The 23,523-nt window shown below is 37.7% G+C and overlaps 1 protein-coding gene across 1 annotated transcript; it reads left to right on the forward strand.

Moving 5' to 3' along the window:
* Window positions 1-12,345: 12,345 nt before the first annotated feature.
* On the forward strand, window positions 12,346-23,093 carry C4H18orf21 (chromosome 4 C18orf21 homolog). Its single transcript, XM_063300330.1, has 5 exons — window positions 12,346-12,500; window positions 15,583-15,605; window positions 16,934-17,136; window positions 17,846-18,009; window positions 22,666-23,093. Exons 1-5 carry the CDS (start codon window positions 12,424-12,426, stop codon window positions 22,811-22,813), a joined length of 615 nt encoding a protein of 204 aa, XP_063156400.1. The 5' UTR covers window positions 12,346-12,423; the 3' UTR covers window positions 22,814-23,093.
* Window positions 23,094-23,523: the final 430 nt, after the last annotated feature.

Consider the following 23,523-nt stretch of genomic DNA (forward strand, 5'->3'; position numbering starts at 1 on the left):
TTTTTGCCCCCCCCCTTCAGGGTCAGGAGAGTTGACATCTCTGACTTTTAACAGGGTAACACTCCCTGGGGGTCCTCTTAGATTCACAGCTCCTACTGGAAGAGCAGGTAGCAGCTGTGGCCAGGGGGGCCTTTGCACAAATCCATCTTGTGCACCAATTGTGCCTGTTCCTGAACCAGAAGGCCTTGCTCACAGTCACCCATGCCTTAGTCACCTCCCGTTGGATTACTGCAATGCACTCTACATAGGGCTGCCCTTGAAGACCATCCAGAAGCTGCAACTGGTGCAGAATGCAGCAGCACACAGTTTTGGGTGTCCCACAGTTCACCCAAGTAACACCACTGCTGTGTGAGCTGCACTGGCTTCCAGTTATTTTCTGGGTGCAATTCAAGGTGCTGGTTATTGCCTTTAAAGCTCTGCATGGCACAAGGCCAGTTTACTTGTGGGACTGCATCTCCCTGAGGGTATCTGCCCATCCTACTAGGTTAGATAGGGTGGGCGTGCTCCAGGCCTCCTCCCTTAAAAGTTGCCATTTGATGGGATCTTGGAGGTGTACCTTCTCGATGGCCATCCCAATCCTTTGGAACAGCCTCCCACCGGAGATCAGAGGGACCCCTATACTTTTAGCCTTCCAGAGAGCTGTGAAAACCTGGCTCTTCCCCCAAGCATTGGGCCAGGACTGGAGGGACTGAGCTGTGAGGATGTTTGGTCTGATGCCTGGGCGGAAGGGTATGTTTTTAAGGGTATATTTTATGTATTGTTGTGAGCCACCTAGAGTCATTGTATGGGACAGGTGGCCATATACAGTAAGTCCTGAAAATAAACTAGTCAAAGCAAAGTCATTTTATATGCAAGAAAGCATTTTTAACCTGGATGTAACCACTCTAGGAAATAAATATATGTGCAGGAATTTTTGATGTCCCTTGTTATATGAAAGGATTCTTTGAGAAAGAATATGGGGGTAAGGAAGGCTTCAGCTGAACCATGTGGAAGCAAAAGGAAGTAATTATGAACAGTAGTAACTAGGCTGAAAACTTAAGCAAGGAGGTGTTTAATTTTTTATTAGAGGCCATTAATCTTATACTATCTAAGTGCCTATGCTTTTTAAACATGCTTTTAGTCTTTACCTAGTGGAGAACTACTGTATAAATTTATTCATGGGCACTAGCATTTGTTTCCATAACAATCTTCAGTGTATAATTATCATATCCAGAGTTGTTATGCAGCCGCTCTGAGTTGTGCACAAGATGGGCAGCAGAGAAATTTAATAAATAAATAAATAAACAAATATCCACACAAATTCTGAAATATTCCTTCCAACATTCCCTCACTTCATTTCATTTTGTCTGCTGGAAGTCTTTATTTAATTCTTTTCAGCAATCTAGAAGTGTGATAATAAATATATATATATATATATATATATATATATATATATATATATGTATGTATGTATGTATGTATGTATTTATATGTATATATATATTGTATATTGTATACAGTATATATTACACGTTACACATATTATATAATTACTACATAGTAATTTTAACAGTGTAATATCACACTCATTAGTCTAGTCAATTGATGCTTGCTGACATAGATTTTACAGAAATATTGTGCCATGAGGAATTCCATGAGATTTGTCAAATTCAGAATCCAAATTAACCTCCCATAGTTTTGAGCTTTATAAGAGAATCTGCTGTTCTTAGGAGAAGTTTTATTTATCATTTATGAGATTCCCTTGCTGTTAAATAAAATAGAAATACATCAGTCTCTGAATATTGTTAATGCTTGATACAATCTACATATTTTACAAAGAAAAAATTGAACTTGGCTCTTTCAAAATAGGTTAGTATTTGTTTCCTTTTCCAGCTCTGGTTTGCTGGTATTTTAGTATTTTTATTTTAAAATTAAAGGAGAAAAAATCAGGTTTGGCAAGGGAGGTGAGTGTGGGTATATTGGTAGGAACAGGGCTGACTTCTAATAATGTCTAGTTGGTTGCATTTTGTACAAATTGGAGGTTCCATCAAAATAATCTTTAAGGGCAACTCCATGTATAATATTCTGCAGTAGTCAAACCTAGGTCTAAGCACAAGTCCAGGAGAAACACCAAGTTGCAAAGATGGTCCTTCAGACGAAATGCAATCCCTTCAATAATCAGGGGTATTTTATTTCTTTTCAGTATTGCTTTGCTCAGACATGTAGTTATACTCTACCTTACATTCTTGTCTCTATTTCTTTGTCTATTTGCTGATTAATGACTGCTATCTCTTTATGTATATCTAAGCTTCTTATAATTTTTTTCAGATGTCTAATTTCTAAGGAACTCAGTTTGTTGTATTTTTAAAATAAAGGTCTTTTATTTATTGATATTCCAGTGTTGGGTTTATACTAGCATCATGCATTCCAAAGCTGTTGGGTCTGGTCACGCTAGTAGAAAGAGAAAGCTGCAGCCATATATTTAAAAGCTTAGTCTTGGGGAAAGGGGATTTCCCATTCTGCCTCATCCAGAGTTCAGGAAAAGGGGGCATCTTACCATTCAGGAACAAGTGTGGCAGTTTAACTACCTCTCCATGTGGAATTTTTTGACCTGGGGGAGCATTTTATACCCAGACACTCCAGAACTCAAAGTTGGTGGGGGGGGGGCAGAGATCCCAGTATCTGCTGGACTCATTATGTATGATCAGACACAGGCTATAGTTTTCTCAAAATTCCAGAAATGGTTTAATCTGCCCTACTGTATGCCTGAATTCAAAGTGAGGTTAAAAAAACAGAACTTCTCCTTTGTAAAAATTGCAAATAGATGGTGGGTTTTTTGGTTTGGTTTTTCAGCAGATTGAGGTGGCATCTCAAGGAATGCTAGAACTAAAATAGATCAATCCACTAGGCCAATGAGTTGGCTAACTCAATTCATAAAACATCAGCACAGGACATGCAATAAAGTGGACCAAACAGTAAAATGGAAGACCTCCACCCTCTCCCACAGAATAATTTAATGGGACTACCAATGGGGATCTAACAATAAGGTTCATTCTCATTTGAGGATAAACCTGTCAGTCACTAAATACAATATCCCCCCCTTTTTTTTGCCATTAAAAATAATAATGAAAAGACTTTTCAGGTATGGTAACACCAGGCTGTACAGTACAGGCTGTAACAAAATCATGTTTATTTGGTCAGAAGTGGCATAATTTATTTATATACTTACTCAAAGTTTATTTAGTTTTGTTGATAGCAGTTTTTTTTAAATAAATAAGATCACTAACTAAATGACTCTCTTTATTTTGTATTTATTTATTTTTTATTGATTAGTCAAACTGACCTTATCAATACAGCAAGATAAAATTAAAATATATAAAATATAAAATATAAACGAAGCATAATCAAATAATAGGAGGGGATACAATAATAAAACAAGATACATATATACGTGATCACAGTACAAGGAGACAGTAATCAGACGAGAGAGTCATCTTTACAGGGTACCCCAATTTGTTCGACATATTGGGATCTTAAATCCCCAGCCTTCAATATGAACATAGCAGTTCTGTGTACAATATATATATTATTACCCTGGAGAAAATAAGACAATCTAAAATTTGGGTCCCAGTAAGCTGTACTTTCCAATAGTGGAGATTTATATGCATTTATATGCAGCTATCAGACTTAAATATCTAAGTCTGATAGATGCATATAGTTGACAAATAAACAGGATATGAGAAATATTTTCAATATCAGGTGAACCACATACACAAGTTCTCTCATAGTATGGAATGTTGTGAAAGCATCCATATTTGGCCACTGAATCCAACAACTCAAATCTTGCTCTGAAAAAAGCCCTTCTTAAAGATTAGGGCAGACTCATAGAGAGGTATTTTTCAGGTTGAAAATTTGTTTCAACCACTTTAAAGATCTATTTTTGGCTAAAAGCTCCAAATCAGTTTGGGCACTTATGTCCATAACTCTCTGCATAAAAATTTTCCTTGCTTGGGGGGCCTGGATAATAAGGGCTGAATAGAGAGCCTACAATGTGTGATAACATCATAAAGTTGACAAGCCCACGTGCTAGGCTGTGTCATATTTAGCTGTTCAATTAGGCAGTTTCTACGAAGTCTATTAAGGTCCATTGTTTGAATCTTCAGCCAATATGTAAAAACTTTAATCATTAGATAGCTATTTAGAGGATAAAAGCCTAATTCCACTCTGACTGCTGAGGCACACGTGTTCCTATCAGTTCCTAAAATTTGCCTCAGGAAGCACATTTGAATTTGTTTGAGTGGGGTAGCTTTATTTAAACCCCATAATTCAGCTCCATAAGTCATCATCAGAATTATTTTGGCCCTAAAGACTTTCAAGATAGGTGTCAGAGTGCTTGGTTCATTGTGATAAAATAATTTGTATAGGCTTTTGGTGCTTGCTTTGGCTCTTGCCGCGCCTCTTCTAAAATGTTTTATCCACGAACCAGTGTTAGTGAAAGTCACCCATAAATAAGAATTCACTTGTTCAACGGGCTCTCCATTTATATGCCAATTATATTTCACATTTTTTACTGAATACCAGCACTTTGGATTATTAATAATTAGAGAGTTATAAGTGCAATAGGAACTTAACTTTTGCAGCAATCTTCTCAGGCCAATTTGAGAATGAACTAATACGACCATACATCTGCATATAGTAGAATATTAATAAATCTATTAAAGATTTTGGGTATATGTGTATTTGCCACATGCAAAAAATGTGGTAAGTCATTAACATAAAGATTAAAGAGCATAGATGCTAAGACGCAACCCTAACACCGACATTTGTAGGTATACTCTTAGTCAGGGATCCATCTACACAAGTGCGAATTTTCACCTGCGTATTAGAATAAAGAGCTTTAACCCCCCCCCCCCAAAAGGAGTCTAGGATCCATATTGAGATCCACCAGTTTCTTCCACAAGATATTTCTATTTATTGAGTCAAAGGCCACGCTTAAATCTATAAATGCGGTAAAGAGTTTCTTACCCATTTTTAAATGCTTTGTTACAAGATGGTTTAAAGTAAAGCAATTATCTATTGTAGATAAATTCTGCTTGTTCCTCCACTAAGAGGTTATTCTCCATGTCCCAAACTTCAATTTTGTTCAACAAATGCTTTGCATACATTTTAGTAGCAATTCCAATAAGACTTATTGGTCTGTAATCGATTGGATCACCTCTGTCCCCTTTTTTATGAAAGGGGACAATAGTGGCAACTTCCCAACCTGCAGGTATGCAGCCAGCATTATTTATAAAAGTAAATAACCCTGCTAACAAAGGTGCCCACCAATCTGTATAGGTCTTGAATAGTTCTGGAGGCAGAAAATCTTCACCAGGTGCCTTACTAGATTTTAATGAAGGGATAATAGATTTAATTTCTGAAACAGAAACAGGAGGCCAGGTGGGAAGATTTTCCAAGGTTTGTTTATACATAAAATCTTGATTAGATTTATAAAAGAGATTAGACTAAAAATCCTCCCACACTGAAGCAGGAATGGGAATATCAAAATGAAATTTATGTTCTTTTAGTATGCCTGAAACAGCATTCCAGAAGAAAACTCAATTTGACTCTTTTGCCCAAACTTCCAAATCCAACCATAATTTGACTCTATAGGAAGCTTTCTTAGAAACTATCAGTTTCTTATAATCATGCTTAGCTTTCAACGTATCAGTACAGTTTTCCGAGGTGGGACAGCCCCTGGCCTGGCGCGTTGCGGCTCTCAAACATTTTCTGCTAAGGGAGCATACAGAATCAAACCAATTAGCTCTGACTTGTTGTCTGCTCCTCAATGGGATTTTAACAGTAAAAAATTTTTCTCAGTGAACATCTTAAATCATCATAGCAAGCCAAAATATTATCTGCGTCCAAGGACGAATGAGAAATTAAGTTTCTCCAGGTCTGGGGCTGTACAGAATCCAGAAAACTAGATAATGCTTCAGTATCACTTTTGGCCCATTTAAGTTTTCTATCCTTAGGATCACCATACGTACCATTTTGAATGGGACAGTCCCGTTTTTTTTAACATTTCCCTACGGTCCCGTCGTTTTAATATAAATGTCAATTTTGTCCCGTTTTTTTAAAAACGTTGGAGCTGTTATTGTTAGAATGCAGTCTGAGCTTTGCAACAATGGTGGGAAAAATGCTGAGCTCTGCAGCAATGGCAGAACAGTTGCAACAAAGCTCAGCTTGACAGTTGGGAAGAACGCCAAAAAGAAAGAAAGCCCATTGGCTGCTATCTCCAAACAGCGCGAAGAAAAAAGAATAAAAGGACAAAAAAAAGAGGAACAACCTCTTTTTGGGGTTGGGGACAACCGTTCTTCAGGCTCAACTTCCAGACGTTGCCTCTTGACTCCAGTCAAATCCAGAACCGGGAAGACCTTCCCAGCCTTGCACAACTGGACCACCAGACAAGCCTGCCTTCCTGCGCCTTCTCTGCCCACCGCCACTTCCAGTCCCACCCTGCTGAACCAGCCTGCCGCCCAAGTCTGCCTTCCTGCGCCTCCTCCAATCACTGCTGCTGCCTCCAAGGGCTACCGGGCTGGAGCTCTGTGACTAGCCCTGCTGGCTTCCGTGCCGGTCCTAGTGCCTGCCTTGTACCTAGTGTGGACTGGACTCAAGCCTTGCCTTGTACCTAGTGTGAACTGGACTCATATTTTTCTATAGCTTGAAGTCTACCCTTGCAATGCCAAAGACAAAGAGGTGAACCTGCAGTTTTAATGATGATCTCCAGAAGGAATTAAAATTTATTAAACTGGACAAACTGTGCAGTGATGGAACAAAAGTGGTATGCCAACATTGTAATATCCATTTTTTCCATTACTCATGGAGGTAGAAATGACATCAGCCAACATCTACGTAGCCTGAAACATAAGGATGCTGAAAAGACTCTGGCTTCAGTTAAAAACATCAGTTCATTTATGAGACATGATGGTGATAGTGAAAGCGATAAAATAAAGTCCCCCTCTATGTCTACCTAAATTTTTGTATGAGTTCTGTCACTGAAGAATAATTGTTAGCTCAATATGTTCATGTAATAAAACTTTTTCATTTTAATGAAAACAAAAATCTTTTTATATAAACAGTAATCTGTTTAAGGACCAGCAAATGGATCTTAAAAACTCTTTAAAACGTTTTTTATCGTCTTACTTTTTCATGAATACGGAATATTACATAAGTTTAACTCCGTCCTGTTTTGCCATCCCAACGTCCCATTTTTGTCTCAAGGAAATATGGTCAGCCTATCTATCCTGTCTCACTTCCAGATTTGCAAGGAACCTCTTATCACAAGGTAAATTTTTCCAAATATCGGATCTTCCTCGGAAAGAGACTGAGATTGGTTGGTGGTCACTGTTTCTCTTACCAAGACTTGTATATCTGAAAACATCTCAAGCTTGTCTCCTGAAACACATATATAATCTAAAACACTACTAAAATTGTCTGAGTGATAAGTAAAAGGATATATAAAACCAGGATCCCTACAACCTAAATTGTGTAAATTACAGTTATAAATCATAGAAACCAGTTGTGAACCTGCAGTATTTTTTGGGGGAGGGGTCTCTAGAATGCCAAGGGGAACAGATAATAAATAATCCTCAGGTATGCCACCCGAGTAGACAAAACTTTGTAGGGAAGCCCCCACCCTGGCATTGAAATCACCTACCAAAACTATAATAGCATTTGGGCATTTTACCTTTAGCTTTAAAATTGTCACTTCCAAATTTGCCCAAACGTTCAGTGAATGATAAGGGGAGGAGTGAGGTGGAAGATAAACATTCAACGGTACCATTTCAAAAAAAATCATAGGAAAATTTAACGATTAAGTCAGAAGATGAAACATCACTGAGGATCAGTCCTTTGTTTACCAGCCCAGCTCTGTCTTGACTAGAATTGCCAGACCTCCAGAAGCCCTCCCTTTGGTCTTAAATTTAGTCTCAGGAATAAACCATGAACTAAAGCCTGGCAGAAGAATCTGCTCTTCATCTGAAGACAGCCAGGTCTCCTGGAGGGCTATAAGGTCAAAACTTATCAGAAAATCCACCAGGTCCACATCCAGAACTCTGGCTTTCCATCCAGCAATATTCCAGGACAATAATTGAAAATGATCTCTTTTGCCAGGTTGCTGGTTGGACTCCAAATGATTTTGAGAGTCAGCAGCCTGTGGGAAAGGTACATTTGTAGACTGGCCCATCGAAGTAGTAATGGGAACCAGAGGAAGAATCAACAGACAAGGGGTGTCCTCCTTAGAACGCAGTTCAACTCTTGCTCCAAGACTTTCTTCTAATTGTTGTTCCACAGTAGTTAGGATTTTATCAGGGTTCTCAAAAAGGGCATTTTTTACGTAAGCAGTTGGAGTAAAAAGATCAGAAGGGTTTTGCAGCCTTATGTGTGGCTTCTAAAAGATCTTTCAAATTATCTAATCTATTAATAATGTCCACTTGCTTAGAGTCTGGCAAAGCACAGAAGGAGTTAATCAAGCTTGTCTCCAGTAGCTCTTCTAAGCCCTGAGAAGGAAACATAAGGTGGGTTTTTTTCAGGTTGCCATTTCTCAAGGACAGAGGGGAGATAACATCCTTGGAAATAACAGCTTTAAAGTCGCTGCAATTAGGCTTGGAAAAAATACCGCTCTTTTTGCCAGAACAAGTTATTAGAGGTCTGACTCCCTCCTTAGTAAACACGAATAGGAAAAACCTCAAGCCTGCTCAAAAAAGGCTTCATTTTAAACAGCATGCTTGCTATGATAGGCTGGTTAAAAGATTACAGAATATGTATAAAAGCCACTTGACCCTCTGTAAATCCATCAGATGTCTTTCACAGCAAAGAAGCTAGCTGAGGGAGGAAACAACTGCATTTCTGGATCCCCACCTTCCCTTATTAACTCTGTTATTCAAAATTTGTAAAGTGATCTGGTTCCGCTGTAAGTAGCAATTACAGTTAGTGTGCCTTTTATCCAGGTCTTCTTGGGATAGAGAAACTTGCTTGGCATGCGCCTCTAAATGTTGGTCACGTAGCAAATTTGTAGTACTTTTGACCAAATCCAAATTGGGGTCCATCTTTGAGTCAACAGGTTTTACAAATGACTCTTTTATTGAATCCACTTTATTATTAACAGTAGTTAAAAGATCAGATATTGAAAGCACTGTTTGTGCCATCAGTAGGCATTGCCTAGATATGAGATCAGTAAAGTTTTTAATTTGCAATTCATCTCCCCCATGTTGCATCAATCCCTCAGCAGCAGAGCAAATAGCTGCAGGTCAGAGGGGGAAGTACTCCCCAGGGATGGAAGCAGAAATGTCCAAAAGTTGAGAACTTTCTACCTCTGCTTGTAAATCCCATTCCAGAGGGTCGTATCTGTTAGAAAGGCTAAGAGGTGGAGATAAAAATTTGTTACTTACAACTTTTGGCTGGTTGTTTTTCAAGGAAGAGTCCATTTTGAATCTGAAGCAGAATGGGAGCACAGCCTTTTAGATTCCTTTCATATGAGATGTTCTTCTGTCTTTGTTTGTTTGTCAGACTTTGAGGAAGAAAGAGAGCCCGGGGTGATGCCTTGTCTTTTCTTTCTTTTTCCCGTGTTGTTTGAATTCACTCTCTCTTGCTTGCAACTTTGCCTCCATGATTATCTTGTCATAAAAGTTTATGAGTGTACTTAAAATCTAAAACTATAGTAACCTAAAATACTTCCAAAATACCATTAAAAAGTAATATAAAATTAAAAGAGCAGGATGGTAAGGAAACGTTTGTTGCTGGACTGCTGTCTCTGACTCTCTTTAGTCAAAGTAACACTGCCGCCAACCCAATCTGACTATTTTATTTACGCTATCTTCTTTCAACAGCCCTTTGCCTGGTAACATTGTGTCTTAGGTATGTAGATCAGGGGGTGTTATATTCAGTCTCTGACTTGCTTAGAGGATCAGTTTTTATAAACAAACAAAATTTTATTTAACAAAAACACTGTATTAATAAATATGGTGCTCTTTCTGTTTAGAGGTACAGAATTTTATATTTATTTCCAGAATGGCAGTTTACTTTGTCATGAGAATACCAATGCCTTTTTCTGTATGTTGTCTCCTTTTCTTACCCTTTCATTATCTTTATTCTGTTAATTATTTCTATTCCCAACCCCCCTTCTTTCTCTTAGCTTCTTGAGTAGGAGCCGCAAATCCAGGAGGACCCCCAAATTGCACACCAAATATTAGGGGAAGGGCAACCCTGTTGAGGATCAAAGATGACACATCACCAGACTCTTGGCAGGGGCAGGGGGCACTGATAGAGCTGATATCTCCCTATCCAGACCCTCACAGCTTCCAGGCACTGGATCAGTACCTCAACAGCATAACTGACTGGATGGGGGTAGAGATGCACAACTGAGTATTGTAAGAAAGTAGTTATTAAAAAGCTAAACTAATGCAATTTAGAAGAGAAGTTAGTGCTTTGCTGTTACACAGAAGCAAGAGAGTCATGTACATAGATTAGAAAGGAATGTAAGGACAAATGTTATGTTCATAGCAACAGATATAAGGTATGCCAATTAGAACTGAGAAATTAGGCTATTGCTTATTATGAAAGTAAAACTCGAAAATTCTAGAACTAGACATGCACAGACCAGTTGTTTACACCTGACTATAAAATGGCTTTGCACCCTTTGCAATTGGTCAACCGCATTCAATGCTTTTGCCTTGTGTGTGTACAAAAGTCTTGCTGCTGTTATCATATACAGAAACAGAGTCCCAAATTTTCTTTCACGCTGTTGGTCCGTCAAGCCCCCCCAAAAAGTTCTGGTTTCAATTGTATATTCACTTTAAGAATCTTTTGAATTGTAATACATATTTGCTCCCAATATTTCTTGGCCTTCCCACAAGTCCAGCCCAGCAGTTTCACGTAGATGTTAAAGGGGAGGGTGAGAGACCCAAGTCCTGCAGCATCCCACACTTTAGAAGACTAGGACTTTTCCCCTCCCCGCTAACAGCAACAGGAACTGAACAATCCTTTGAAGCCAGTCCGGAGGGATACCATAGCTGATGGTATCAAAAGCTGCTGAGAGATTCAGAAGGACCAGGACAGTTGCACCACCTCCATCCTGAGCCCTCCAGAGGTCATCCACAAGCACAACCAATGCCATGTCAGTACTGTATACTAGCTTGAACCCAGACTGAAAACGGTCTAGATAATCTGCTTCATCCAGCGCCCTCTGCAGCTGAGTGCCAAACATCCTCTCAATAACCTTCCCTAGAAACGGAAGGTTAGAGACCAGACAAAAATTATCCAACACTGTTGGGTTCAAGGATGACCTCTTGAAAAGGGGGCACACCACTGTTTCCTTCAAACACAACTAGATAGTATTCTAATAATACTCATTTCTGATAACAAATGGCATCCATTTTAATTCTGAATATGAGGAACTTTATCCAAACATATAGCAAATCCATCCCAGTATGAGGAACCCAGCTATATAGGAGGACTTTCATAGCCTTTTACAGACAAATGCTTTCCCCTTACTTTTCCTCAGTTTTGGTTGGTGCTATATCTGAAAAAATGTTGACCACATATGGGTGAGATTAACACACATCCTTTTGTGGAAGCTAGGTTACTGTAGTCAGGGTCAGTGAACATCACTAATGCAAAAGCCTTCCTGTTAATCAATTTAATCAAATAAAGGTTGGAAGAAAGACTGCACACAGATGTCTCTTTTCCTGATGTAACATAAAAATCCTCTTCTGCAGTTAAAACTAGATCCTACACCTGACAATTCTTGAGGTGTGCAAAATATTTTGAATTCAAAAAATCTGAAAGTTCAAAACCACTCTGAGTTTGAAAGTGCTGTTCTGACCTCATTGGAAGTGTTGCAACTATGTTGCAACCATTCTGAATTATAACTCTAATTTTAAGTTGAAACAGAGTTGTCCTAAACTGAAATAACTTCCAGTAAGATTGGATCAGCCGTTTCAGACTCAAAACGTTTCAAGTTCAAAACATTTTGCATATGTCTACCTGTCATCTGAAACCTTTTCCTCTTTTCACAACCAACACGTACATACTGTTTCTTGCTTAGCCCTCAGGTCTAATATTTTATCCGTCTCCCTTAGTAATCCAGTCAAAACATTTAGCAACCACCGTTTAAAATAATGTGCTGCTGGTCGCGGCGGCGGTGCTACTCGTGGCTGTGAAGAATAGAGCGGGCAAAGCTCAGCCACAAAGAAAAGGACTTATAAACGCTTGCCTGTCTTTCCCCGAGGCGTTAGAGTCATATTTGTTAGTTCACCAACGCGGAACGTTCGTGCGGGAATTATTGTTCCTCCCCGTAACCGAAAAAAAGCCTGGAGTTCTTTCCGGTTCCGTCGTCTATCAAGCTTGTACCGGTCTAGCTTTTCGAACTCTTTGGGCATCGTTGGATTTGCTTTCGGCGAGAAGATGGCAAAGCGCCGGTTCTTGGAAGCTGCAGCTCGACAGTTGTCGGGAACGTGCCCAGCCCAAGCGCGGTTTTTGCTGTAAGGCTTTATGTGCACATGGCTTTCCCGTTCGTCTTTTCTTTTTGTTTCCAAAAATGCCTCTATAGCGCTCATCTCCGCTCCTGTCGCGGCTGCCGCATTTTCGGATTTGGCCAAGTTTCGTGGTTTATAGCCCTCTCCCTTACTCCCTCGTTGTTTCGTAACTCGTAACCTATTTTTATTTGTCAGATTTAGAAGGCCGTCTAATTACGAACTCTGGGCAGGTGCAACATTTAAAAGCAGTAAGATAAACAATAAAAGCAAAAAAAGAGCGAGGTATGTCCAGAAGAGGACACCAAATTAACCAAAGCCCCCGTAAGAAGCTCCGCCATCCACCCTAATGACGTTGGCGCGTTTCTTTAGATACTAGAATATGCGGAGTCGTTCAGTGTGTGTTAATTAAATCAGATGTAAACAAGACCAATAACTGACACTAAATCCTTTATTTACCTGAAGATGTTTTAATCCTGTCGTTCATGGCCTCTGATCCTCATAGTAGTCTTTTATAATAGATATGGCCATGGAGGTCACTTCTAGGTCCTTAAGCCTTCAGATTTTTTTACTTAAACGTTCAGACTCCCTTGTACACATGTCAATACAGTTTCAGCAATATAATATGCATTCTTTAAGAATTACCTTCCTGAATCAGGTCAGAATCAACAGTAGTCCACCATTCTTTACATACCTCCCAATCATCTGCCTATTGCTCACCACTAATACAAATTTAAGTAGAGTGTTTATTATGAAACTGGTACTTACCCATTTTTCTCCTAAAAAAAGAAGAAGTGATCACTATACAGGTATTCAGTTTTGTATTTCTTCAAAACTCTAATGGCATGTTCTCTTAAAAATTTTTAATTGTTGTGCAAAGTTGATTTAAGATATTGTAAGCACACCCATGCTTTGATCAGTTAAAATGAATGAACAAGTTCTAAACAGTTTGATCTGTGAAATTGGCAACTTCTGTTAAATGTTTGTGAATATCCCAGATTCACTTTCTGTAATTCATACTTCTCAGACATTCCCAGTTGAATTCTGCATTTCTGATTGTCAATATTCATGAGAATATTTATATTTCTTTTACCACAAGCTCATTTTATTGTTGATATTTCTCAGAAGACTATAGTTATCTCGGACAATGTGGTGGATTTTGGTGGTGCTGCTGGTTCTCAGGAAGGAGGGAGCACATTTCTTTTATTTCAAAGAATTTTATTAACTTTTGAGACAAGGATAAAAGCTACGAAAAAACAAAAAACTACAAAAAAAGAAAAAAGAACTAAAAAGGTGTGAAAACATAAGAGATTTTTTTTTTTCAAAATTACAGAAAGATGTGACTTCCAACTTCTAACAGCAAGGATATACAAAAAATTCCATAATCTTTTACTCTATATTAAACCAAAATCACATTATTTCTATAAGTCATTTCACTTTAGCACATTATAAAAATCACTAAGTACAAGTTATATTAAAATTTAAAAAAAATTCATGTAGACCCCCTAAACAACTTTTTCCTCCAAAGGATAACACGTAATTATTCCCTTCCTATTACTATTACTATGCTATACATTTCTGTCTACTATAATAAGAATCAAACTAAAAAGCACATAAGTTGTCTGCCATTATATAATACTTTTAATAATCTTAATAAACCCAAGAAACAAAAATAATTCAAAACAGTGGCCTTAAATCAAATTCTTAAAACCATCTAAATAAACATTTTTATACCCTAATAATCTTAATTAAAATCCTTAAAAGCAAATAACATCAGTCAAACCCTTAAAACAATCCAGATAAACATTATTTAACCCTTATCTCACTTCAAAATAAACCAGAGCATTTACATATCCCCACAATGTGCACAGAGCTTTTCTCTTGAAAAAAATCAAACAGCCCGACTGCCCCCCTCAAAAATTCCAGCTTCTTTTCAAAAAACCTCCCACATATAATGACCCCTTCTTTTTCATGGCATTCTACCAGAAAGTCAGTTTCACTTATTGCTTGCATCTCTCTCTCTCCATTAAATTTATTCAACTCCACTATCCAATCTTCATCCAGCATCTTAATAGAAATCCCAATCTCACTCTTAGAAGAAACACTTCTATCACTGTTGAATTCCTCAATTTCATCTACCACATCCCCAACCTGATGGCACATTTTAGACCTCATATTTTCCAAGATGTCCTGAATAGCTTGCCTCGTGCTTACCGTTATTTTTGGGATTATTTTTTTAAAAATTATTTTTTAAGTTTTGGACTTCTCACTGTAGAAAGCCTCTTTTAGGTTACGCATACTTTAAAAAACCCATAAATTTAGTGATTTAGGAATGGGGTGGCCAGTCTTAGTGTCCCTTTAAGGCTACAGTGCAGCTTGGAACATGGTGACAGCCCTGCCTCCCAGCTAGCTCTTACCAGTCAAATGTGAAATGCTGTTTGTGATCTTCTGGCTTCAAGCAGCTGTCTGGAGGACAGATGGGATGATTCCAGGTGTTCTTCTTTATCTGGAGAATGTTTCTGGGCTTCAGGAAAACCTGCCTGAGCCTGAAATAAATTGCGTTGTCAGTTCCACTTGCTAAGCCCGCAGGCACAGCTGCTCAGTCTGAAATGGTCCCCACCGGAAGTCAGGAAGGAGGGAGCACATTCCAAGGAGGTGGAAGAGATAAGAGGAGGCACAGTCTGGGAAGCAATGGTGGGAAAACAAAGACGTTCAGAATAGCCCTGCCCTAGAGCTCTCCAAGGTTATTTCCCCTTAGGTTAGGTAGAGTTGCTTTAGTCTGGCAAGATTCTGTCTGTACAGTGTGAGCAGATAAAAAACTGAGTGTGAATGGACTGATTCTTTGTTGTTCTTGGGATGGGCCTGACCCATGAAGACACTACAGCATATTGGGAAACACGCTAATTTAAATTGATTTTTTGACAATTTTCTGTCCTGGACAGTATTTTAAAATTACTGTTATTCTTCCATTGTTTTTTATGTTTTTATTGTTGATTTTGATTTGTTATGCATCACCTTGATGTAATGTAGTAAAAGAGTTATATAAACATTATATATAACTCATTTCCTTTTTTTCATGTCTTCTCCACAGATGGACACTCAGCAACATAGAAGGTAATTGCACAGGGGCTGTGGTACACCAGGAAAGTCAGATTAAAATTTTTTGAGATTCCTCTTTTCTGTTCCTTCAGGACTTTTAATCTTTCAAAAATGGAGTCTATAAATTACTTTTCTTCTTAAATGTGAAAGTGAAATTTCTATCCTGTGGTCAATAATTCTGTAATTTAAAAGGAATGAATTGAAGAATGTTTTCATTTTAGATGCCTTTTTTCATTTCTATTCTGATCATGATTGCATGCAGGAAAGAAAAAAGTGGGATGGGAGGTCATGACATGAACAGTGTAGTCTAGAGTGGCATACCTAAAATATTGTATTAGGAGTAACCTTTAGGTTCTTCTCCAGTGTTGATGTGTCATCTCCATCTCTCTGTAATTATCTAATATTAGTGCAGTGCTTAATTTGCAGGAGACCTGAACTCAAGGGGCTGGATTTCATTATAACCCAGCAATGTGATTGGGGAGGGGTTGAGTGAAATGTCTCATAGTAGCTTGCTTTTTCAACACACTGAAGAAAATAATTAAAACTTTAGCAATGTGCTACTAAGTAATCACATATTCTCACGAAGCTGCTCCTTGGAATCTTTATTTCCTCAGGGATAACTGGGTTAATCTATTGCCACAAAAATAACAGTGCTATAGAATCTTAAAGACTAACACTTTTATCATAGCCACTTTATCAGGTAAATTGAAGTTTTTTTTCTTTTTTCTTTTAAAAGATGGAATATAAGTTGTTAAATGACTGGTACGCCTGGAAGCTAAAACTTATGAATAATTTTCTCTTAAAAGTGGACTAAATAAAATATACTTATTTAGTTAAGTGCTTCCTGAAAATAACTATGTCTGAAAACGTTTGTACATTTCTGAGTAAACAAACACACATATCTTGCCTCCCCTTCTTCCCCCAGAGAGTTTCTCACACATATATGCAAATAGTCAACTTCCTCCTTTTATATATTTTCAGCATGAACTCTGGAGAGAGGGGTAATCCTGTGGTATCCCTTTTTGTTTATGGAATCAGCTTTAAAAATACCAGGTTTTGCTGCCATAAAAATGGGAATTACTTTCAGTTGCTTCCATGCAGCTTAAGAAGGACTTTTTCAGGCAGGCAGCTAAGCAGCAGGTTACTGTGCCAGGCAGTTCTGGTGAAGAGGAAAGATTACAGGACACCGCAGTTGGTAGTGGGTCTGGCTAGTGTTATGTGCATTTATGGCTACCATCTTACTAACCCCCAACTTAAAAACTGAAATTTTTAATCTGATTGTTTTTCAGCATATTACTTTATAAATAAAATTCACAGAACTTTACTGTTATTTTTATTTACAGGCAAAAATGAAGATAATGTAAATCAGGTGTGCTACTACTGTTTCCAGTTTCTTTTTCCCAATAACTATAGGATGCGAATGTTGCCCAAAATGAAAGTAACACCACGGATAGAAAAAATACTTAATCGGGAAAGAAAAAACTACAGACTTAGTTTAAAGCAAACAAAGCTCTTGAAGAAGTACAAGGAATCAAAGAATGTCCTGGTAAGATTAAACTTGAAGCAGTTTGCCTCATAATAGCATCACCGGGTTATTAATGTTGAACAGTTTTTAACTAAAACAGTAAGTTAAAAAATGTAAATTATTAGAAATAACAACAAAAGCTCTTTTCCATTGTATTATTAGATACAGTAGTGTCAGAATTGGTGAGTACTAACAGCATAATGTGATTCATACAGCTTTAGGATTTTTTTCTCTATTTTCTAAACATAAATCCATATTTCTGATTGCAGAAGGACCTCTTTTCACGGCAATTTTGCAGGACGCAATAACTGGAGCAACTATGACAATAGAATATTGGATACGATCTTTGAGATCCACCTAGTCTAACTTCCTGCCCATTACAGGAATCCACTGATACAGCAAAAAATAGTGTTGGGGAAAAAAAGAGCCAAATACTTGGTGCCTTCAGACATCACGTTCTTGTTTGCCCAAAATGCAGTTGTGCAACTTCCAAACTCAGTTTTGCAGGAGCCTGTGATGCATTTGGCATATATATAAAATTTGAGACATTGTTTTCTACTTTACTTATCAAAAAAACATTACAAGTTTTTTGGTAGAACTTTGTAGGTTTACAAATGTTTCCTGTGAATTTTCAATTATTTTCATAAACTCCACTGGAGTAGTTCTGGTGTATATTAATGTCAAAGTAGAAACAAGCTTAATAGCACATGGCCTTTCCTTCTCTCCATAGCTAATTACCTGCAATTCATGCAAAAAAACAAGAAGGCATCATGGAATAAGTAGAGAGGAATACAGCTTAAAAACACCAAACTTGAAGATATCTTCAAACAAAAGTACACCTCTTATCCATAGTCATTCTGGATCTAAAAGAGGGAAATCATCATCAGGCCTCAGGTATTATTTATTTATCAGATTTATATCTTGCCTATAATACAGATAAATAGTGCTCCCTTCTATTTTTCCTCACAACAAACATCCTGTGAGGTATGTTGCATTGAGAAACCATGATTGGTCCAAAGTCACCCAGAGAAATTCCATGGCTGAGGGTAGACTAGAATCTGGACCTCTTCACCCCTGGTCTTTAACCACCATACCACGTTGCTTCTCTATTTCCCTTTTATACTTGAATAGTATTACACAGAACTGGGATTTATCCATGAATGAAAGGTTTTAATCAGTGCTGTTGCTGAAGAACTAAGCCACGGTGGCTTTTTGTATACGTATGTGTATTGTGAATATTTGGTTGTCATCACCTTGGCTAAAGGATATGTTCTCAAAAAGTATGTAAGATTCACAGTTTTATAACTGCTTGCAGTAGAGTATTAAATGATGGTATGAGGCATGTACTTACTACTGTAGTTTATTAATTTTCGTTCAATAAACAGATTTAATCCCATGTAAATAAAATGACTTCTTCACTTAGAAAGTTCCATACTTGCCATTTTATTAATGAGGGTATCTTTAAATAATAGACAAACCCAGAACTTTTGAAATAAACACTTCTAATTCTGAATCATCTTCAAACTCTAAATAGATCAGTTTGTTAGATGACTTTTGTCTTTTCTGTACATACCCCCAGCTGTGTTCTAAAAGTTAGGTGTTTGTAATGCTCAATCAATTAAGTAGCCAAAAATGTATTTCAGTTCTCCTTTCATTCCCCAAGGTCAAAATTCTGATCCTTTTATTTCACCACATCCTGTGTTCAATCTCAAAAGTGCTGAGATCTTTGTTTTGAATCTAATTGCTTTTCAGTTCTGGATCTCTCTTGGTTAGGAATTCAGCTTGGATAGACTTCCTATTGCACAACTTCAGGATTAAAACTGGAAGTTCTTTTGGCTGTTCAGTCTTTTTATTCCAATTATTTCCCAAGTATTCTATTTGCTCTCTCACATTTACAGGCTCAGAATCCCATGTGCTCTTGCATGTTTCACTGGGGTTTGGACTTTATGCATTCTTGGTAAGAACTACTGACTCTTACCCATTTGCTAAGTGGGCAAGCAAGAAATTTTGAATACTGTGTTGATCTAAATGGTCTAAAGTAAAGCCACCATGTTCTTGGACAGGCTTTTCATGATTGCAGGATGAAGTTACCTGGGCACAATCATACTCAATGACTTATTATCTACTGAGGCTGTGGATGCTTCAAATTTTTTTTGGAAGAGGTTTGTCAGAACACATGAGAAGCTAGCATCTCTTTAAATAAGCTACATCTTTTTTTCAGACTTGTGTGATGCCTGAAGAAAAGATACCATGCTTATGCTCCTATCCATTCTAAAGCACTTCTATCACTTCATTTTTGAAGTTGCACAGCCACATCATGATACCGCATTGGTATATTAAGCAAGCACTTATTTAATCTATTTGTCATCAATTGAATCAAATTCACTTTAACAGCATTCTTGATAAATTTTGGGTGTAGATGTTTTCCTGTTTTCTTGAAGCACAGTATCTTACTCTATTCTGTGCTTGCCAACTTTCTACTAGTGTTTCCTTTGTTCTTGTTGTAATTGTGCTGTGAGTATGCACAACATAAGTACAATATCATGTAACCCAGTATACAACAAAGCACCCACACCACCCCCCTCTTCATAAACTACCACTACACTCTGCCCAGAAGGCCTTTGTAGGGCATCTTTGCAAGAAAGGTATGGGTATTGTAAACAGCCAGTTTGGTTAGTGGTTAAAGGTGCTGGACTAAAAGCTGGGGAGATTATGAGTTTTAGTTTCGCCTTAGACAGAAAAGGCAGCTGGGTGACTTTGAGCCAGTCAGTCTCTCTCAGTCCTAGGAAAAAGGCAATGGCAAAACACTTTTGAAAATGTTGCCTAGAAAATTGTATCAAAGGTCAAAGTAAAAGGTATTGTAAGATACTTGCTTTCTCCAACTAATCACTGCATATATATTGTTGCTTCAGAATAGCCAGCATTGTGGAGAACATAAATGTGGGATGTGCACTGTGAAGAACACAAGCTTTCTGAGTTGCATAATAGCACAGTGGGAAAGGTCAACAGTTTCAGCTAAAATAGGAGCAGGATTCATCCATTTTCCCTTCCCTAAGCAGCATTCTAATTGTATGGCTAAAAAGTATTCCTCTAATTTTTCTCAATTCTTAAAGGAAAAACCCTTGATATAGGCTGTCTTCCTCTCCTCCAACCTGTATGGTTGACGATCCCATCCCTGGCACCCTGCCATGAAGCCTTTATGAGAGCTGCTAGATCTGTGCTGCCAAAATCCACATCACCACTAGATGGAAGCTGAGAGTTTTTTTCTGTATCTTTGCTGACATTCAGTGGGCATTTGTATATATTCGCAGCCCAGATCCATTAGGCATACTTTATGTGAATCTATAACACAAGCTTAGTATTCTAAAGATCCCAGGTTTGATTTCATCTCCTGGAGAAAGAGTCTTGGAAGAAAGAAAAGTATGCATCTGAATCTGATAATCAGACTGGCCTACTGAATAATTGTTTAACTTTAATACGTATCTCCAACTTTCAGTGATCTTGTCGGAGGCGAGGGCTTATGGAAAGTGCTAGTGCCATTCTCTTCGAACCATCATAATCTGACTAGTAGAAGCATTACAGCTTTTAATGAGCCGCACTTGTTATGAAATGAAACCTGAATGTGATACAAAAGAATGAGATTGCCAAATGTCATTCTTTTCAATGCAACATAATGATTGCAGGAGTATCACTAGAGGAAAGTGGGAGGAGTGTGTGCTTAAACTCCATACATCATGCAGTGTGTACAAAGTGCTTCAGTAATTGAACTTTCTTACGTATTTCGTGTATGGCTCTATGTATTAATGTTTCTTACTGGATCATACACAGTGATTGGCTACAGAGGTACTTGGAATTCTGTTTTGTATTTTCCACTGTGGAAGTCAGTTTTTAGGTTATGAGTAAACTACCAGGAAAGATACTAATTCCAAGTATGTTAATTTTATACCTGGGTATCCTTGCCGAGCAGAAATTAAACATGAGCCAGCCATGTGAGGTAGTTGCTAAAAAGACAGATACTGTTAGGGTGCATTATTTATTTAGTATTAATTTATGCATCACATTTATAGGCCTCCTACTTAATAATGTCTCTGGGCAGCATACAAATTAAAAAACAATAAAAGCAACACAAGTCATTAACCTAGTGGCTAATAACACCCCGCACATTAATACAATTCCCACAGAAGGCACATACTTACCTAGCTCAGCACTTGGAGAAAGACTCAGATCTTCAGGGCCCACTTAAACAATGGCAACTCAAATCTCCAGGGAACACTTGCATTTCCTTCAAGGATACAAGCATTACTGCAAGAATCCAACCACACATAATTTTCCAGGCAGCTTTAATCAACCAGGGCAGAGATCTAAAGGCAGCATCAGGAATCCTGTCTATTTCCTCAGGTCAAATGCCCACCAAGTAACAGGACAAGAAAGTGGCTCAGTCAACCTGCACAGATTTGCCCAGTTGGAGTCTAACTGAGCAGATTTGAGTGATTATCTGATAAGTGCCTAGAATATTCCTCACAGCAGGCCTGAAGATTCCTCCCTTCCCTACAGGGGCTGGGTTACTTCGAACAAGGCTGCTGGCTGGCTACTGCAGAGATAAGAATGGGAAAATAAACATGTTTTTGCTGCTCTTACCACCACAATGTAATCTCATTAAGAGAACATAAGAGTTCAGATTGTGGGAAGTAATTCTTCCACTTTACTCTGCCCTGCTTAGACCTCATTGGGAATATTGTGTCCAATTCTGGGCATTGCAACTCAAAAAGGACAGGACAAATTGGAGGAATTTCAGAAGACTACCACAAATATAGCTAGATAGATAATTAGGGTATTTTACCTGAAGTCAATATATATTTTTTATTGTATATTTTTAATACTTTAAGCATGACTATGTTTATCTTACGGAATAATAGACGTATTGGTCTATGACCGTAATAAAGAGTGATGATGATGCTAGTAAAGGGTCTGAAAATAAAGCCCTCTAAATAAAGGTTAAAGGATCTGGATATGTTTAGAAAAGATGGCTGAGGAAGATTAATATTTACCTAATATCTTAGGTAGTTTTCAACTGTCTAAAGGGTTATCACACAGAAATGAGAGTGGACAACTTTCTGTTGCCTCAGAGGGCAGGACCAGAATAAGTGGTTTAAAATCACAAGGAAACAGTTTCAGTCTAGCCATCAGGAGAAACTTCTTGATTGTTTGCTTTACTGTTTTGAGCTTACAGCCAGTGGAACTGGCTCCCACATGAAGGGAGAATTCTTTGAGAGAAGTCTTCAAACAGAGGCTGGATGGTCATCTCACACTAGATGACCTCTAAGGTCTATGAGTCTATGTACTCAATTAGCACACAGTGAGATTTGTAAACAATGATTCAGCCTTTCTAGAGTAAGCTCAGTAATATAAATATATAATTCATTAAAAAGTATATATATTTAGTTATTTTAAAATGTACTTTTTATCTAGATAGCTTATGTGTAACATTAGGAGGATTGTAAGTATTATACAGCATATATAATCCTTAATCTATGTTTCTTTTCATTTCAGAACTTCCACAGTTGGATTATCCACACATCATTCCTCCAGGATACAGAATAAAGCCAAAACCCTTTCCAGTCAATTAAAAAAAATGCTTAACTTTGAAGAAGATAAAAACAAAAAGGGAAACTTGAAGAACTTCTTATTGTCACTTTAAAAATCTTAAAATAAGTAAGCTCCTATAATTGCAGCTGATTCATAAAACTACACTATGGAAAATGCCACCATAAGCAAATATGTACATATTGCCCTGGAGAAGAAAAATGTTCTGGGTAGTGAGATAAGTCAGGTATCCACACCACTTTTCATTAACTGGTGAGTCATCATGGAGGACAAAAATGGGGAGAACTTCTGTTTGTTCTTCAGTGTGAGTACTGCCTCTGACAAAATGTGAAAGAGAACATTAAAATTACTCAATTTTAAGTAAATCTAGGCTGGTGCTGTTTCCCTCCTTGAATTATTTCTAATATTTGAATGGTTAACTACTACTACTTATACTCTTCAAAATGTATCCCAAAAATAATATTGGTCTGGTTTGAACTTAAAACTTCAAAAATGTGTTTGGGGATGTCAATTACACAGATTCTACCTACAAAATAAAACAGCTAAAATTATTTCTCATATATATATGTGTGTGTGTGTTTTATAGTAATACAATAAAAGTTTTTTTAAAAAGCAGCTGCATCTTTTTCCAATTTTCACAGCTGCTTTGGAAGTTACTTCAGGCTGTCTTCACACACGTGTGCATTGATAGCCATTTTACGAGCCTGGAAAAAGGCACAGCCGCCTTAAGGGTTTGAAACAAGGTCCTTCATACATGTTCCCTGAAGCACTTCTTTCAGAAGGTTTGTACAGCCCTATTATAAT

The sequence above is a fragment of the Candoia aspera genome, chromosome 4, assembly GCF_035149785.1.
Source record: "Candoia aspera isolate rCanAsp1 chromosome 4, rCanAsp1.hap2, whole genome shotgun sequence".
NCBI classification, from domain to species: Eukaryota; Metazoa; Chordata; class Lepidosauria; order Squamata; family Boidae; genus Candoia; species Candoia aspera.

Excerpts from the sequence above, each read along its gene's own strand:
- C4H18orf21 (XM_063300330.1), top strand. The coding sequence starts at position 12,424 with ATGGCAAAGCGCCGGTTCTTGGAAGCTGCAGCTCGACAGTTGTCGGGA. Across the intron at positions 12,501-15,582 it reads GCCCAAGCGCGGTTTTTGCT|ATGGACACTCAGCAACATAG; the intron begins GTAAGGCTTTAT and ends TCTTCTCCACAG. Across the intron at positions 15,606-16,933 it reads GACACTCAGCAACATAGAAG|GCAAAAATGAAGATAATGTA; the intron begins GTAATTGCACAG and ends TTTTATTTACAG.